This window comes from Tyto alba, unplaced genomic scaffold (assembly GCF_018691265.1).
Source record: "Tyto alba isolate M040663 unplaced genomic scaffold, T.alba_DEE_v4.0 Super-Scaffold_22, whole genome shotgun sequence".
NCBI lineage: Eukaryota > Metazoa > Chordata > Aves > Strigiformes > Tytonidae > Tyto > Tyto alba.
In genome coordinates, this window is record NW_024881296.1 from 7,439,471 (window position 1) to 7,459,470 (window position 20,000).

The following is a 20,000-nucleotide window of genomic DNA, read 5'->3' on the forward strand; positions in this document are numbered from 1 at the left end:
GTCTGCCAAAAAAATGTCACTGACTTTTTCAGGTCCATGTTTCTCATGAATATGTTTCAGAAACATATTCACATCCTACAAACACAGCATTGGTCCATCTCGTATTTTGATAACAATAATAATATTTTCAATGAAGCTAGAATAATTTTATAAACACTTGCATTTATTAAAATAGCCCTTTTGACTGCAAAGCAGTTTGACGGGGAAATTTCAGGAAGATCTAATTATTTTGGAGGGTTTGAGTGCACACATGCAAGAGGAAGAAGACAGAAGGCTTTTTATATAAAGAAAATTGTGTGTGCTCAGTTCTACAGAAAAGATTACAGGGACAAATTAAAAATACTCCGAGTGCCTTATGGGATTTATGAAACTGCCTATGGTAGCTAACTGAGTTCACTACCTGCTTTGGCAGGTAATGGGACCGAGACAATGAAGTTATGCAAGCAATTCTGTAAATCCTATGAAGAGCATGACCGCAGTCTTTCAAAGCTCAAATGCCTTTATAAACCTGAGCTAGATCCTGAGCTATAAAGGTGGCTTATGAGGGACCTACAGACCAGCCCTCATGATCCTTCCATATAGTCATTTACTATAGACACAGCCTTTACTGCCCAATCTGCTGCTGCCTCCAGCCAATATTAAGAACCTGCAGTCAAAGCCACTTGTCTAAAACCTTGAAATGCACACAACAACGGCCTCTTGGATCTCTGAATTTAACACCCTGCAGTCACTGGCACCTGCCTTATATTCTGCTGCTAATAAACTGATACAACTCACACTTGGGATAGACTTTATCTTCTTTCCACCACTCCAGTGAGGAGGCTGTTTCCAAATTTCACCATCCCAGAACCACATACCCCTGTGAGAACAGCAGATAAAGGCTACCAGCTTCAAGCAGACCAGAACTGGAAAGGCTGAAGTACAGGCTGACAGGAAAATTTGATTCTCATCTTGTAGCAGGCAATAGTACTAAACCTGCAGCTACCGTAAATGCCAGTAGCCAGCATTAGCTGTAGAACCTGGGTAGTTCCAACTTAAACACCAAAGCCAATCAAAACAGAACTACTATCACAATTCAGTGAGTATCAATTAATATAAAAATTCAGAACATTAGCTACAATAGGTTCTTCCCTATATATACACTGAAACTCATCCCTTACCACAGTGACAGTACACAGACAATACAGGGCGTTCAACTTGGAGAACCTAGCTGTCACAGCATGGTATGGAGGGCAAGAAATAAGATTATCTCCAATAGAATTGTACCAGACTACTAGCCTTTATAGGGTTTAGTTAGCCAGCTCTTCCTCAAAACCAGGAAGTAAATACACTGGCACTCAGAAGGAGTTCAGAACAAAAGCTTATGCATCCCTAGGCACTGTATTTTCTCAATTCACTGGACGGTATTTTAAAGCAGAGTCTTTCAAAATGGTATAGGCTAGAGATGACTAAGTCACATCAAACAGTAACAAAGTCTGCATGTGAGAGATAGGGAATAAATGTGGAACCTCCTTGGCAGGCCTGGATAACGTAAAGCATTATCGGCTACTCATGGATCCAAGACTAGAAATTAATTCAGTGTGCAAGTCTGTGGCTCACGATGGTTTGTTTCACACTGAAAAATCTCATCTGCATTTTTATTCATGGACATGGTGCTGATCATTCTTTAATCCCTCTGCTGTTCTGCATCCTTACGTTAACATCAAGAGATGTTATTCTCTTTAATTTTAATGTAGTCACATGAATTATGAAACAGTACATGGAGTATCTTTTCTTGCATTCTTGTTGTCTTATTTTTGTGGTGCTTACTAGCTCAAGCAAGCCTTTACAAATATCTATTGTGTTAAAAGGATATAAATCAGCAATAGCTAATCTTCTATCTTAACTTGATCTATAATGCCTCCCATCTTTAAAACCCTCTGTGGAAAACTCTCTAAATTTTATTTCCATTGGAGTCTGTATAGTGCACCAAAACGTTCGCAAGAAAACATCCCTGAAAGTTTTAGAAAAGCATAAGAAAGATGGGAATATACCTATTGTTACTTCGCTACACTGATGCAAGACTTACAGAATACAACATGGTGAATAATACCTGTAACAGTATTGTGAGAGTCTGAAATGCAAACCCGGATTCTGCACAAAATACGTTCTGTTTAAACTTCATTAGCTACTTTGTCTTTAATACTATAAAAAATATGGGCAAGATAGGTTTATAATGAAGTTTTGATTAAACTGTATGCCACCCACTTTAAATAAATGTACACATTACTAATGTCTGAATAAGTGCAAACTATTTGATTACAGTTCACATTATTATGTCTAGACACATGCCAATTGAACTGACAAATGATATTATTTTAGTCCCCAAAAACCTCAAGTTTTCACTGAAGTAGGAGTATTTCTTTAATGCATTGAAAATATTATCCTACAATGTATAAGTTCCTTATTAAGCAACTTATGTAAGTTATGTAAGTTTATTAGCCTTCCCTACTTTTTATGCAGGCAGGTATTTCCTGTTAATGCATTATAACCAACAATACTGTAAGCTCACCCCATAACAACTGTCATGGAAAAGAAACCAAGAAACTTCTGAAATCCATCTCAGTGAAATGTGTAGCATACACTTGTAAATAACCTCAATGTCAAGTTCAGCCTGTACTTCTAGCCTCTAAACTGACAAAAATAATTGCTCCCTGCCAAAGGGAAATGATCCAGCAGACCTGCAGTTTTTAACATGCTGGTTTTGAACCCTGAAGGAAGAGAGGGGGTCCTCAAAAACATTCGAAGAGCTAAATAGGAGATGTGAGCAACTAAGCAGCCACTGTATAATCAAGCAAGGGACCGCACAACCACGGGAAAGAATCTGGAAAGAATCAAAATTTCCAAGATCTGGAAAGAATCAAAAATTCTGAGACACAGTGAAAGGTGGAGGGCTCAGGTTGCAGTTATAGGATGATGCTCCTAAACCAGTCCTATGAGGACAGAGTTGGGTAAGGAACTGTTTCTTTGCAAGGTGGTTGTCACCGTCATAGTTCAGTTTCTCAGAGATGCTCAACAGATGAATAGTAAGCAGCAAAGGTCCTTACAGCCTGCATTCACCCACGGATTTGGGTATTTCTGCAGGACACAAGCACAGAAATGGTGACCATATTATAACAAAGGGAAAACACCTGTGCCATTTGATGAGCTAGTAATACTACTGAGAAATATATTTGCAATACCAGATTTAAAAAAGAAATAAATAACACACACACACACCCCCCATAAAAATCAGTCCTCAATTTAAAGACCCAACTGACCAGTGGCTGAGCTGCTGGAACTAGTCCAGCAAATTCGTGCAGATGCATTTGTTTTTACTGCATATTTTAGCTTAAAGAAAAAGCACTTTTCTAATAGCAGCGATAAATTCAAATAGCTTAAAATTAAACACAGTACAGAGTCTCAAAATCACAGACAACACCTTGCTTATTTTCATAAATCACCCAAAACAGCAAACTAATTATACCTGTGTTTCTCTGAACACAAGTGATAATAAAGGAGAAAGACTTTTCTACTGGCTGAGACTTACATGTATTGGCGAAGCAGGATCAGGCTGAACACTCTGAAAACAAAACACAAAAATAAGTTTGCTTACAGGATTTTGCCTTCATAGAAGTTACAAGAAATTCAGCAATTGCATATGAACTTGTTCTACCTTTAGGAGAGAATACTGGCAGCTGGCCATCACAAGACAGAACAACAGAACCCAAATGTCTTTACAGAAGCCTTGATTCAGAGTTAGGAATCCAAGAAGTGAAACAAGAATTACTAGAAGGACAGCAAATACATTCTCCTTTATATCTTCTGTCCTATGTAAATAAAAGTGTTAAGAGAATTACAATTATTTATATATTCATTAAAGCAAGGCAGGTCCATCCGCAGCTGATGTTAACTGTCACTGCTGGAGCTATCAGAATTTACACAATCTGAGGTTTTACTCCCCAAACTACATTTCTCTGTTCGATGATATTTCACTCACATGCCAAAGACCTTATCCACGATGATAGCTAAAAGGTATAGAGAAGGTGGCATATACACTGAAGTCCACCTGCCTCCAATCTCACTTCCCAAATAGAATTCCATGGTGGAGCTGATTTGAATGTAGGTAAGTGTATATTTATTTTTAAAAGTCCAACAAAACAAACAAAACAAAACAAAACAAAAAACCAAACAAACAAACAAACAAACAAACAAAAAAACACCACACACAAAGCCACAGCAATAACCACAAAAAAACACCACCACCCAAACACTTTTAAATGAGGAAATAAGGCATCCCTTTAATAAAAAATCTATGTCTAACAACAAAGAATTAGATGAAAGACCAAATTTGTCATCTGATGTTCTATTTGTTTTATTTGTTCTATGAGAACATGGAAGCTGAGATAAAAAACCAAAGTTACTATTCAGGCTATAACAAAAGAGTTTATCAGCAGATGCTTTTCATGCAATTGAAACAGAGATAAGACACCACAGATAAGTAAGCATCTGCTCTGGACCTAAGCTCCCTGACTGTATAGCCTGATTTCTGCAGCATGTAAAACTGTCATCTGAAATTTCTGCTGTGGAGCACATATCAACATGTATGGCATAGCACCCATCCAAAAGCAGAGACAGGAGAGCCAGCAGCCATTAGGTTTGCAGGCTGACATGTTTGAAAGTCCTAGTAGTCCAGCAGATTGCCACATGAGCTCTAATAGCAAAGGGTACTGCCTGCAGAGTCGATGCCAAATGAAACTGAGGACTAGAAAAAGAAGAGATGCCGAGCCAAGAAATTTTCTCTAAAGAAATAAACCTGAACCGGAACAGGAAGCAACTGAAATACCTCCTGAATATCACAATAATTCTTTTTTTAAAAAAAATTGGAGTACTTTGTTTACAAATCCCTGGGACCCTTCGGTTGTGTATTTTTGCACAAAACCCTGATTTTCTCATCAGAAAGCTCAGAACCATTGGATCCGACAGCTGAGAGTCAAATTAAAGACTATTCTACAGGCCTGATGCTCACATGAATTAAAGCCCCTTCTTGAAGACAAAGGGTAGCAAGAACCACCAAAACCAACTCTGAAGAAAAACGTTTCCTTCAACTTAAAGTAAACATGCATCTATCTACTCAACCTGAATACTGGACACTAAAACAATGCTCACATTTTCTTTCTCCAGTGGCCTGCATTGCTCTATGGACATGTGGAGCCACCCACTGCAACACTACATTGAGTTGCATTAAAAAAAACCCTTACCTGTCCAACAATGCCAACAAGGTAAGACGATCATACCAGACTTTAATCCATTTGCCAGGGAATATAATAAATCTGTAGAAGTGCCTGTTCAGTTTCTGTTGTGCTGAAGAACATGAAGAATCCTCAGGGTCCTGGCTGGGTTGCTTTAAAAGCAAACAAACAAACCAGAAATACACAAAACTCTTTCACATTGACATATGGCTGCCAGCAAAACAGGTGTTTAAAAGGCAACATTTACATGAAGTTTCAGGTTCAGTTGGTTGGTTGGTTGGTTGTTCCCCCCCCCCCCGAAAAGGGATTGTGGGAGCATATTTATTTTCTTCATTTTAAATCAGAAACAAAAATATCACACCAGCTTAATTACTGCAGAGGGACAGAAGCTATAGCAATTGTGGAGTTGAACAGTGATAATATGCTTTAAACATAAATACTAAATATTCATTTAAAAAATAATTATTTTTTAGTCCAAATCCACTACTTGTCTGAAGTTTCCTTTTGAAGATTTTTCCATGCATCAGGCTATTTATAGCACAACACAAAACCACACGATAGAACAAATCCTTGGTTTTAATAAAAAAAATTATGTACGCTTTAAGGCCTAGTGGTGTGACTTATCAACTCTCCTTCCAGAACACAGCTTTATCTTTTCTGAGATGGTTCTAATACCCCATCAGATGTGCATCCTCAAGAACACCAAGGAGAAAAAAAAAAAAAAAAAGGGCAAAAAAAACCACAAACAGCATAAACATCACTAGTCTCTAGTCTTACCATCACAATTATAAATTCACCCTTTTGAATACTGCTTTTGTCAGATTCTAAGGCCTTTTCTTCTTGTCAGTTTGAACTATAGCATTTCAGATCTCCTTCAACTCTACACCTGTACTCCTTCACCAACACTTGTGGGGAAGGGAGGCTTATCTACAGACCATCAGCCAGGCCTGAAAAGCTAGACAACAGAACAAAAAAATCCTCGACAAAGTTGTGATTTCTCTCCAAGGTACACCAGTCATTCATGGTGGGGCTGGGGCGTGGTGTGGAAAATCCCTTTTTCTTTCAAGAAGAATTTGAGATTTCTAGTCACTGTAAAGTCTAGTGGTTCTCAACCTCCTTCTAGCCCCTATCCCCATTGTTAAAGAAAATTAATCAACATTAGATAACAAATATACATATTATGGAACTCTAGGCAATGTTTACATTAGAATTATTTGTGTTAGATTAAATTTCCTAGTCAGAGAAGGTGATTTCTGTGTGAAGTAATTGATCACCTTCTCGAATGGTAACTGTTAGCAAAACAGTTTTTTAAACAACCTGTCCACCTGCACAAGGAAATTGTTAAATTTTCTCTCAGATTACTCAATTTATAATCTACACTTTCCAGGAAAAGCAATTTTACACATAATTTACACGTGACTTAATGCACTGCTACATGTCAGATGGGAACCCACTCACTGATACCCTCAGTCTGCTGGCAAATGTGAAGTAAAACAGGCTAGCTTAAGCTGTAGAGAAAGAAATTAAAGTTTATGCATTTTATCTCGTGCTTCCAATTGACTGAAGTGTACAGCCACGCAGCGCTGGGTAGCTCAGCCTCTCTCAGCACAGGACAGTAACTCACTCATGTTTCTGAGCGTTCAGACACGCAAGAGGATGCCAGGATGTTTGGCATTCTTTCATTTACTAACAATTCCAAGTAATTTAAAAGCTGTGAGACTGATTGCAATCCTTTCCCCACGCTGATTTTAAAATTTAAAAGTTGTTTAGGTACTCCAAATTTTAATATTTCTACTACCACTTTAAAAAGTTGCTTAATTATGGAGTTAGGGCATTTTTCAGGAAAAAATATTACAGTTGCTAATACTGGCACACTTTTTTTTCTCTTGGGTCCTCTTTCCCAACAGAAAGTAATGTGAAACAATCAACTGCAATCATTAACTTCACTCATCTAATCTAGATTGCTCACTATAACTAAATAAAAAAATCAAAATGGTGGCAAAGAGTCCATTAAAAACACCTGAGGATCTGATTGTTCAGTCCTCAGAACAGCTTAACACATATTTAACTGAGTGCGTAAGTGAACATTTTGGCTCCTGAGGAACTGTAACGTTTGGATGAAGTCCATTACATGAGGCTTGCAGTATTTGGGCTGGAGTCAGATTTTGAAGCTGTATTTGGGAAACTCTATGACTAGCCTTGAGCAAATCACTAAGTCTAATTGTGCCTCCTATCAAAAAGGGGCTTACAAAAATTCACTTCATAAAATTATACTGTGTCAGACACAGTCTGAAACCCTAGCTTCATTTAAATCAATGACAAAACTTTTCCTAACTTATATAGGCTCAGAATTTCATGTTTAATATAAAGAAAATTCAGAAACCATAACATTATGAAATTACTGCCTGTCCTTGTTACAAACTTGCTATGTGATCTTGAGCAATACATTTTACTTCTTAATGGTGCAGTTTTCTCAGAAGAGGGGAAAAGAAAAAAAAAAAAAAAAAAGAAGGAAGGCAGCATGATAATTGTTCTCTAATTTACAGGCAGTTTACAAGTTTATAAATATCTGGAAAACATCAGAGCCTTTAGACGGAAGTTTCCATCCAAATCTGAAGTACACAATTCAGGACAATTTCCTGATTTTTAATTTAAAATAGTTCCTTGATACAAGTTGCTTGTGGCTTTAAGTTCCCGTGCAAAATCTATGATGAAAGTTAATTTACTGGCATTCTAAGGTTATTCATAAATATCAAACTAGAATTTGTCATGGAAGAAAAGAGAAGGTTAAAGTTATTATAAAAGGAATTGTAGAAACAGATGACAGCCTTAAGCCATTGGTCACAGACCCCAAACACTGTAAAGTTCAAGGATGTCCACATACTACCATACAAACTGAACTCTGAGGGCCTTTTTCTTTTACCAGCTGCACTGAGGAGGTGGCTTTGACATTCCACAACAGACATCCAGAAGTCTGGTTGCCCAATTCAGAAAAGTGAAATCAGACATGAGGTTTTAGGATAGTAATGAATCTGGAATAAACACTTCGTACTATTAAAACCTGGTGGTGTGTCTAAAATCCTAACAGCTGTGTCCTCTTTCTTTCAAATGACATAAGACTGAAGACAGATCAACTTTTTTAGGTGATGGAGTCTTTAAGTACTCCCCTAGGACACTACTCAGTGTCAGCTGAAAGCAGCTGAATTGCATCCATCAACATAAAATACATCTTCTCCCACATGAGCAATACCAGGCAAAGTAGTATAGAAAATCAACAAAACTGTCTCAGGAACAAGCCTGCAGCATTTGCTTATAAAGCAGTTTATCAAAATGCTAGAAACTGAAATATTACAATGTACCCGTGGGCTTTCTGAAAGTGTCCTTCGTGCCACCATCAGTAGGAGCTGCTGCTGAAGCACGCTTGCTGCTTGATCCCCAGAAGATGGTTCTTGGCTCTCTGAAGTGGTAGTACTAGAGGAGCTGAACTGCATTTCACTGTGCACAGAGGGGATACAGGAAAAAAGACTGTTTTAAGAAGCAGTATTTTCCCAGTACTTCTGAAACATTACAGGAGGAAGCCTGTAATTACATTACTAGTTGGCTTACAGGACATGGAGCCTTCCACCTCCATACCTGAAATCTAGCCCAGGCCCACAAAGCAGTTAACACCCACATTTAGATACACATGGTCTACTATATTCATCACAGAGAAACAAATAATTCTGTATCATAATTTTTCTCATCCTGAGATGAACACCTACAATGAATCACACTTCAGAATTGCCTTTTTCTGTCCACAGACAATAATTCAGGTCAAAAGCTGCATATCTACAGAGCAAAACTGCAGGGTAGCTACTGCAGAGGTCCTGGATTAGCTTTCAAACAAGCTCACTTAGGTACCAAGCCAATCTGGCCTCATCTGCATAGAATTCGCTCAGTACTAATTTATCCTACTGAGAATTTAAGATACAAGAACTACCCTAGCAAGATGACAACAATACATGAGTTAGTTCACATAAGGCTAGCTCAGATATCCCGCATACTGAGCATAAACTCACTCCGGGAGGGCCCTCAGCTATTTCCCCCCCTGCCACCCCACCCCGTGTTTACTGCTTTATGTTGTGGATACAACACTTAAAGAGTTTACTTGAGGACACCTGCACTTACGGCAGCAATAGCTGTTGGGTTGCAGAAATGGTGTGCTACTATGACATGACTGACTGGGTCTCAGTAAGAACTATACTGAAATGAAATAATTGTTACTTGAGGAAAAGATTTATTTTAAATACTTCTTGGCTCTTCTCTTCAAAATGGGGTTTATACATCAGGCACCCTGCTCTGAGCATATTACCACCCTGCCTCTGGATGCCTGCCTTGGGCTCTTATTACTTCCATAGCTGCATGAGGTGAAAGCGCCTCAGTGCTCATGCAAGGTACCTCAACACCTATTGTTCCTATTTTCCATAAAGGAAAGACAAGCACAAAGACACTAGAGCGATCTGCCTACTGTCAGCTGGGAAGCCTGTGGCAGGGAAAAGAATAAAACTCTCCTCTTCCATATCCTATGCTTGTCCCCAAGCCACATTATTAATTTTAGTTAACTCAACCTTCCTTGCCTTTGGGTGCCAATTCCCAAAGCCTGTCATGTAACCCTTGCTAATCTCAACAAAAGGGGCTTTAAATTGTGGTTGTCCTGCACATAAGTGGCTGTTAATTTACACTGCAGTGGCTAGTGCTGTGCTGGAATCAGGTTCAATGTCTGGATTACTTAGAAGCAGGGCTAAAGAGTGATGCCAACAGCTTGAAACGCACACACTCTCTCCCTTCCTCCAGGACTTGCTAGCTCTGCTTGGACTAACAGGAACACCAGCAGCCGCAGGATGTCACCAGAGGAGCCATCCTGCCTCTGGTCTCTGAGCCAGACACTTTATTTTTTTCAAAGCCTTGATTGCTATCAGGCTTGGATCCCAGACCTGGTATTCACCATCTGCCACTCCAGCGGAGCTATCAGCTGAGTAGCAATGAGAGCGCCCAATGTTCCTGACCCTAATAGCTTCCCCCACACTCCCCGCTCCTCCTGCTACAGGCAGAAGCATGATCTGCTCCACAGAGTCAGGACAGCTGTCACGTTCCCTTTGGACAGTACTAGGAAATGAGGACTTGGTCCAGCACAACCCACTTGATGTCCTGGCCACCAGGCAACCCTCTGTAAGAACTATCTCTTTCGTGGGTCTTGTTTGGCACCTTGTCAGCAGTCAATAACAAGAGAGTACAGAAGGGATGGGAACAGATCCAAGATCCTGGATCACAATCAACAGATTTAGGCAGGCAGAAAGAGGAGGAAGGCTAGAGGCATGCCTCCCAGGTGGAAGATTCCCACAGATAAGGACTACAGAGGACAGGCATCCTTTACTCATATTCTGAAGGGCAACCTTGTCCAGCTTGAAGGAAGGCAATGGATTTTTTTTTTTTTTTTTTTTTTTTTGTTTCCTCAGGATGAGCTGTCCTGTTCCTCATCATTGTGGGTGCAGCACTGGGACTCCTTGTTCAGAGCAGGAAAAAGACAAGCATGGACTAGGGTATGCAGGAACACTGCCCTGGGAATACCTGTCCAATAAAATAACCTGACAAAACAGCAAGGTTATAGAACAGTGGCTGCTCATGCCTTCCTAAATGAAGAGTTAATCTTCAATAACTTACTGCATCTTTAGCTGTCTTTCTACAAAAGCCAACTGCAGTCAAGAGTATTTCTAGATTGGACCATGTGTTTTATTCCATGTTTACCAAGAATAGAAATGGCAAAAGGACAGATAGATAGGTCAAGTTATTCCCCTGGTACTCTGCTCTATCAGTTCTGAGAAATCAAAATTCTTTTACTCATAAGACTTCCTCCAAGAATAAACTTGAGAGAATAAATCATCTCCCATCAGACTTGAAGATAACTGAAAAGTCAAGAGAGCCCATAGTCTGTTTTCTGTTTACACACAAAAAAAAAAATTAATTGCTCCACCTGTCAGCAACTGGCAAAATAGTCCGCAGGCAACTGGGACACTGATTGTGGGAAAAAGTCAAAAACTTCATTGGCCTGAAAAGGCAATTAGGGCAGAGAAGTTGGGAAGGCGGAGCTAGCAAAGCAACAGTTCCAAAATCAGAGGCTATCATCTGGCCTTCATCTGCCTCATCTCTCTGTCTTCTTACTCTTTCCTCATTTTCTGTTCCCCTCAGCTGCCATTTGCTGTTTTTTTCTTCCATATCCCTACTTTCCACACAACCTGACATTCTGACATTCACTTGACTACCCCCCTGATGCTGAATCGCTTGCACAGCTACTTAGAAGCTATATGTCTCATCAGATGATGTTGTTATCACACAGAGCAAATACCAGTAAGAAATGCAATGGCGTTGTGTTTTTGTAAGCCTATAAACTAGATTCCATAAATTCATTACCATATAGAAATAGGAGCAAACACACTCTAATAAAATCATTGTAACAGTGATATCATAGTATAACATGGAATCTTGCCAAACAGAAAAACGGTTCATTTGTAGAATCAAATTAATGTTATCAGGATCTACTACAGTAAACTGCACTGCTAATGTAAGCAAAGGTACAACCGAACTAAATTTTGAAAAATAAATTAACTAAAAATATCTTTGATAAACATACAACCTATGCAGATCACATGCAAAAGATACATAGTACCCTCTACTGGTAACTGGTAATAAAGTCAGGGATTCTTTTTCTGGCTCATAATTCAGTTTTATAAGCACACTGAGTAAACATAAGCTAGTTGAGCAATCATACAACAATGTGAATGTTTTTGTATAACCACGTAACACTGGAAAAATCTTTCTTCTCTCTTCTGATTACTCTGTAACAGTTGCCTTATACCACTGTCAATTAGGCCCAAGCCATTCAAACATAACACTGCCTAGTCATCCCTTCTGTTAAGCTTTACCTAGCCTTGAGTCTGAATATCTCTCAAGGTAAGTTTATTATACAGGCACGCCACAAAGAATTACCCATTAATAAAGTTGTTTTGCAGGTCTTGGTTAAATTTCTTTTTAACCTGCATATAGGAGAAAGGACTGGGAACTTTATAACCAATGTCACAACAGTGACAACAACAAAGCACCTTCCCCTTGGTCCTCACATGCCTAAAACCAGACTGATCCCACCAGACTGCTTCAGGCAGCTGTCCGGGTCACAACCGAGCTTAACAGTGTGTCACAATTATCCACACAGCGATAAAGCTACTTGTAGTACTCAAATACTGCTCAAGTCAAAGCAGCTACAGCTGATATCTGAAGAAGAGCCGGAGTGCAGCTCAGCATTGGGAATCCCCCCTCCTGCACAGTCAGCGAGCAATCACCTCTGAGGTATTGGCCCGAGGTGCGTTCGAAGTACTCACCGAACTGAGACGTGAGCAATCCACTTGTACAAGAGCGAGCTAGCAATAACGACATTAGCAGGAACTCCAAATGCCCTTACTTTTGTGTCCTTCCAAAACAGTTTGTGGTATAAACGTAGGTGTCTGAACTGACATTGGAAGTACTGGACCAGCAGCAGCCCACAGCTCGTCAACGGTGCCTCCATTACTCAATGCTGTGGCTGATGTCTTCCTACCACCACCTCAGCAGCTTTGCTCCTTCTCACCTAAAATGGCCTCCCTGCCATTTCATGTCCCAACTGCCTTTACACCTCATCACACAGGCCTCTTGCCACATCTCTACTCATTGCTTATCAGGTCTCCACTACAAAGCTGCCAGCATTAATCTGACCACAGTATTATACAATTCAGGACTGAGATTAAATCCACTAGCTGTGGATATTGCCTTTTTCAGTAGCAGATGATTTACATTTCCCAATTGCACTACTAAATAACAAGACCTGAAAAATTAAAAAGCAACTTAAAGTACATAAGATAATGGAAATATGCAAAAGTGAGAGCAGCAATAAGATTGGATAATGATGTGACAAATCCAACCATAGCAAACATAGAAAAAACATGAGGGAGGCAATCTTCACTTTTCTGGTAAGAAAATAATAGCTTCAAAAAGAATACCATTAATTCAGAATGCACTGCACCCTTACTTCTCTGTACTCGGATTTTTATTTTTTTTTATAACAAGCATGTAAATTGATAATTTGTAAGCCTATTACATTTCAGAGCAAAGATAAACATACGAGCAACTTTAAAAACAAACAGCATGTTCTAGCTAATAAATCAGAGCATGCATTTGGAATAGATGCAGCTTTACTGGAATTAATGTATTAACGGCACCCACGGTTCCATTATCTCCAGAGCCTTCTAAAATCATCCCTTTTAGCTCTCCTTATGAAAGGGTGGGGGAAGAGAATCCAGCCCCCAAAAGCCAGAGGAAGCTCCCAGGCTTGAGCAGGGTTCTGCTGCCATCATGTGGCAGCAGGGCCCCTCTCACCTCCGAGCTCGCCTCCCTCCTGTGTTCTGGGTGAAAGAGGGGCTAGAAACCCCTACAGATACAGGAGGGGATTTTAACTGCCCAAGCTAACACAAGGGTTTCCTCCTGTCCCTGGCAAGCCAGCAGGAAAATGCTACCGAGTTTGTAAAGCGCAGTTCTCAGAAAAATCCATGGCTTCATTATAATTCAAACGTAACTGTTTTCAGTGCGCACATGCCCACACCACGCTCCCTCCGGGGTTCAGGCAGCACTACGCTCAGGTCACCAGCTCATCTGAAATCACAGAATCCCAAAAGGAACGACATAATATTTGTCACATCCGTTTCAAAATGTGCTCGGCTGCAGAACTGCACAACCTGCCAAGCAGCTTCAAGAAACCTTAAAGAGTCAGCAGCCTGTTACTAGAGCAGGGGGTGATCTTATTTGGGTCACCTTGCTAAGAAATATAAAGATGTTTTAGTGATATAGTTATTTTGTCATTCTTAAATGGCATTTTGAAACACTAAAAATGAAGAAAAAAAAAAGTCTACTTGTAAGTCTACTTTCTCCTATCAGGAATAAACCTCAAAGGTTCTAGGAATTTTCCAGCAGTGAGCATAATAAAGTATTAATGGATTTGTACAAGAGACATACAGTACCGCTGAGACATTCAGATAGATACTTTCACATAGTGTAATGCACTTAAGCAGCTTATTCAGGGGTGCAAATGTAAACCAAGTAAGTTAACTTATTGATTTGAAGTTCTTTCTTTTGCCCAGGGCCAGAAACACTAGCACTCCACAGCTGTACTGGCAGGTAACGGATTATTTTCTTGGTACTTGTTAGTCACTATTTTTGCTGCAACTACTTCATTTTTAACCTATTGGCCCCAGTGTTGCTGAAAAAAAAATAATATTCTCAAAACAAACAAAAAAGATTAAGTAAACATTTTTTTCTTAATAGAGTTCTTTATCAACTGCAAAGCATTTTAGACTCAAACTACAATATAGCTTCTTAGAAGCCTGGTTTTAATGTCAGAGCCTCGTCTAAAAATGTGAGGAGTTTAGAGGACCAATTGCTCAGGCAGAACATGCAAAGTGCAGTATGAATGCATTAATCATACTGGTATGGATGAACCGCGTGTAATAATAAAACATAAACACAATTGCATACATAAAATTATGTTAATAATTATATACATGAATTTTAAAAGATATATGACTAAGAAAGCAGGAGAAGGCTCAAAGTAGAATATTTTTTAAAGGTGTATTACAAGTTAGGAGTATATACAATCTATTTCAAGTGAAAGCCCAAGTGTCACTTAAGCAGGAAGGAGAAACTACAGCTAAGGTAGAAAGATGTGGTGTTTCTCAGGGCTGGGCAACCATTCTTTCTGCTTCAGTTCTCAGATATTTCAGCTGCATGCCACACATCCATTTCTGCAGCCTATGTTACATATTTATTTTAAACTCCAGCTTCTATTACATATACGCAGCACAGTAGCCTCCTGATGCAATTTATAGTTACTGCTGACAGTTGCCAGACACACAAAGTGATAAACCACAGCAAGAAGTCCAGCACTTAAATCTATATATGCACTTGAATGAATTAAATGGTTTCAAAATACGGAGTTGTTGTCAGTAAAAAAAAACTTGAGATTGTTCTAAAGAGACACCGACACTCTCTCTTTAAAATCAATTGTCCTGGGTTGAGTGAGTGGTGGAGTTTTTTGGTGGCAGGGGAGGGGGCTATCAGGGCAGCCCCCTGTGAGAAGCTTCTCGAAGCTCCCCCAGCTCCACTTCTGTTTGGGAAATTGAGCCAATCGGCTGCGCCTCTGCAATAACGTATTTAAGAAGGGACGTGGTGACGGGCAGTCGGACTTGTGAGGAGGAGTCGCTGCAGCTGCGTGAACACCAAGGTCAGTGGAGGAACGGAGGAAGAAAGGAGGGGGGAGGTGTGCCGGAGCAGAGACCCCCCCTGTATCCTGTGGTGAGACGGCAGGGTGGCCCCCCCTGCCACCCGTGGAGTTCTACGGTGGAGCAGACATTGATTTATGGCCTGTGGCTCCTGCTCGCCTGAACAAGGTTCTGTGCCCAAAGAAGGCCGGGGTCTCATGGGAAAAGGCAGCCCCACTGCTGTAATTCAGCGCTGGGAGGATTGCAGCATGCGGGGGAGTCCCACGCCGGAGCAGCTCGGGAAGGGCTGCAGCCGTGGGAGGGAATCCAGTCAGAGGAAGTTAGTGACCCATGACGGAGCAGCGTGGTGAACGCTGCGGCCCATGGGAGGAATTCATGTTGGAGAAAGTTTGTGGAGGACTGTCTCCTGTGAGAGGGGGACCACGATGGAGCAGGAGGAACAAGTTCTGGACACTCCCCTCACCGAAGATAAGGGAAGTGGCAGCGCTGACTGCACCCCCCATTCCCTGCCCCTGCGCCACTGGGGGAGGAGGTAGAGATATCGGGAGCAGAGCTGAGCCCGGGAAGAAGGGAGGGGTGGGGGGAAGGTGTTCTCAAGATGTGGCAATGCTTCTCACTGTCCTACTCTGTTATGTGTTGTTAGTGTCTGTAATAAATGTATGTTCTTTTTTTTTCTTCCCCTAACGAGTCTGCCTTTTGCTCGTGACCATAAAGGGGAATTTTCTCCCCATCCCAGTCCCATCTCGAACCCCAAGCCTGGCTCTCTGTCCCTTCTCATTGCCAGAGGGGAAGGGAGAGAGAGCTGCTGCATTGTGGTTGGCTGCCAACCAGGCCCAAACCACAACATCAATAAATGTATATAATTATACCATCCTGCACAGAACTGGGAGTTTCAATATGTTTTTTTTCTTCTCAGGAGTTTAACACAGGAGAGAAGGAAATATAATCCATCAAGAATATGAGCAGTATTCTTATAAATTGCATTCACTAAAACCGAGAGTGTTTCTTGAAAGAAATATATATGGCCAAATGCTTCCACAGCCTCTGTGGGCACAACTCCAGTTGGCTTTAGAAGGTCTAATACTGGATTTGAGACAGAGTTGTCCTATCCTCAAAAAGTAGCTCTTAGCTTTTCTTCTACTTAAGACAAAAACCTCCACAAAAAAAAACTTCTTTCCTTGGAGCTATACACATCTCATTTTTTCAGTTGACACAGAGACCACTCCCAGGTTGGTATAGACATACCCACAACAGGATTTTGTGTGCAGACCACTTCCTGTAGTTTTTGAAGTGTAGTCAACCATAGCATGCACATGTCTGCACACACACCAAAGAAATTTCTGTGCTTTGAACAAAAAAAGGGGGCAAGAATGAAAAGTGCTCAAAACATCCATAAATACTGTTCAGTATCTAGCATGACCCTACACTGGCATGCTCTTCAGGGATGTTTGATGATCTGTTCTCATCTCAGACTTGAATACTCATCAACACGTCAGAGATGGACTACCATATACCTGAGCAAAGCAGCATGGGAAAACTGCAAAAGGATTTTTGGAAATAAATCCATCTTTTCTTGAAATTAAATTTGTTCACACTATCTAGCAAAATGTTATGCTGGAAGAGAAGTCATGGCAATAGATCATCAGTAAAACTTACGGAGGAAAACATCTGAGTTTCACAGTGCTATCGTGCCTATGAACTGCTTCAGGCAGTTGGATAGTTTATTCCTGATTGGAAATATTTGCGAAATTATTTGAAGCCGAAAAACAGAAAGAACAAATAATTTGAATGCAAAATCATGAAAGCATGTCACAGATTATCATGTGAATATAGCCAGTTATTTAACAACTTTATACCTAACCGCATTATATTTTGATATTGGATGTTGTGTTCAAGGTTTCTCCAAACACTGTTCCTTTCACTACCAAGAACATAATTTTACACATAGTAAACATTTAGAATAGATTTTTGGTAGGAGTAAAACTACATAGAAACTATCAAAATCATAAAGTGTGTTACACTGTAGCCCTCAAGTTTATTGTAAGCTTACTTTTTCTGTCTTTCACAACATAAGCAAAAGAAGCAGATACAGGCTATACATTCAGGCAGTAAACTATTTTAAGTGCAGTTTACATTAGTCAGAGTTTTTCATAGATGTGAAACCAGGAAGGACAACATGCCTATAGACCAAACTCCTATATTTAAATAACTTAGAAAGACAGATAAGTATTTCATACACATGTTGAGGACAGCTACATTACTGAGAGGTATCAAATACTGACATGTTTTTCTCCAATATGTATGTACACACATGCTGAAGATGCTCAGCCTTCTAAGCAAGAGCTCCAGTATGCAAAGAATGCACATTTGGAAAAGTAGTGAAACATTTAAAAATGTATTAGCCTTGTACAGCAAGTGTGCACAGAATACATGATTGCTGTTAAATTTATATATTGGCATTCATGGCCCTATTAGCCTCTGTACTGGGACAGATCATGCAACTCATGCAAAAATTACTGTAGTTTCAGGGGTTTATGCTTTCACTGGTATTTATGAGCCATTTCACATGTAATGCCTAGATAACATGATAACTAACATTTATCTTTTTGACTGCTTATCAAAACTCAGTTATTTAATTACAAGAGAAATTCAAAATTCAAGGTAATTAAATAAATTCCTGGGAAACAATCTGCTTTCCATCACAGAGTGGCAGACAGAAAAGGTGTGTCAGTGACATCTTATTTGTAAGACCTTTATTATCTCAAACTTGTTTCTCCAGACCCCAGAAAACAGCTATACACCTCAACAACACTTTAACGTATACATTCTTTCACCTCATTTTTTTTTAACGATGTGTGCTTGTTAATGATTGTAGGTTTTACTTTGTATTGCCAATCTAATGGAAATAATTTTAACTTGAAATTGTAACTGTTCTATGCCAGTAAATTGTAAACCCAGGGGCCACTTGGTGCGAAGTCAAACTAATAATGCAAAAAGGCAGTTCATGCTTATACCAGGCCACTGTTTTACACAAGTGTGAACTTTCTCATCCTTATCTGCCTTGTCAGAAGCCAAGCACATATCCAAAAGACACAGCTTAGAAACATTTAGGATTCACTGTAAGAGAAACAAAGGCTGGTAAAGAATTTAATGCAATGGGGCAGAAGAATGGTTTTCAGCATGAGAAAGCTATTTCCAATTTCTCACTCCAAAATAGATTCAAATGGTGTTCCTGTAACTAGTTTCAAATGTAATCCATGAGCTGATAATACAGTTTACACTTTGTCTTGTCAAAGCCTGTCACAAAGCAATTTATGGCTAGAGGTGAAGTTGGCAAGGTAATAGGAGCATCAAATTTAGAGGCAATTAGCTCAGCAGGGAACCCATTCCACAGAGGCTGCTGGCAAGAGGCATTGCTGGCAAGATAACAGACAAAAGTGGGGTCAGGGTAATTACATGGACAATAATTGGGGAATTGATTAGCTACCTGCCAACATTTAAATAACTTACACAACTCAGTAACAAGAATCACCTGCCAAAGGAAAGGTTAAGATGAAAAAAGGAATTACCTTTTTTTTGTGAACATTAAATTTAAAGGAGGTTTTTATGCTCTAATTTGGCTAACAAGTTTTTAAGTATTTTAAAAGCTGGACTGCTGAACCAGTGAGAGACAATTTGGTGAGAGACAAATATGGAGACAATTTGAAACAATTCTAACTCCCAGTAACCTTTGGCAGAATTTAGAAATTATTAATAAGAGACTGTTTATGCTACATTTAAGAAGCTCTGAAAATTTCCAGGACAAAGACTGCAGATACATGAAATATCTTTTATTAGGACAACTATTACAGTTGAAAACACAAGCAATAAAACAAAAACAAAAAAAAAAAAAAAGAAGAAGAAAAATTATAACTTGGTGGAATACTTATTAACATCGATAAACTGGAGAACACTCCAAAGATCATCTCACAAACACTGGAGAGGCAAAAAGAGGTGATGGACCACTGATATTTAACAAGACAAAGTGTAATTCCTTCAAACAGTATTGCTTCTAATGTCAAGGAGCCTCTGAAGGCAGAGAGCACAGGCTCCTTCAAACTCGGACATCTGCTTTCTCTGACACATTGTAATCTACTGTTGTCCATGTAGCCCTTTACAAGCAAAGGAAGAACAGGAAGCATGCAAAAGCAAAGAACAAAAAACAAACATAACACAGCATCACTTCTGTAACAGAGTGGCATTGTTAAGATTTTGCATTATTTGTGAGAACAGATTTCAGAAGCCAGACCAAAAAGATACTATAAAATGTTTACAGGCCATAGAAATACTACTTTAATTTCAGTTCCTAATAATCTGTTGCTAAATGCCAGACCAGTTAGGACTTTACTACTGG

The 20,000-nt window shown here is 39.7% G+C and overlaps 1 protein-coding gene across 4 annotated transcripts in view; it reads right to left on the minus strand.

The window, feature by feature from the left end:
* Positions 1-20,000, minus strand: part of PCNX2 (pecanex 2) — a 160,505-nt gene that overhangs the window by 114,129 nt on the left and 26,376 nt on the right. For all 4 annotated transcript variants that reach the window (XM_042795740.1, XM_042795741.1, XM_042795739.1 and 1 more), the window contains exons 9-12: positions 8,630-8,765; positions 5,280-5,422; positions 3,695-3,848; positions 3,569-3,601 (exon numbers count right to left, since the gene is read on the minus strand). In XM_042795740.1, the coding sequence (XP_042651674.1) occupies positions 3,569-3,601; positions 3,695-3,848; positions 5,280-5,422; positions 8,630-8,765 (466 nt within the window). The remainder of the gene's footprint in view (positions 1-3,568; positions 3,602-3,694; positions 3,849-5,279; positions 5,423-8,629; positions 8,766-20,000) is intronic.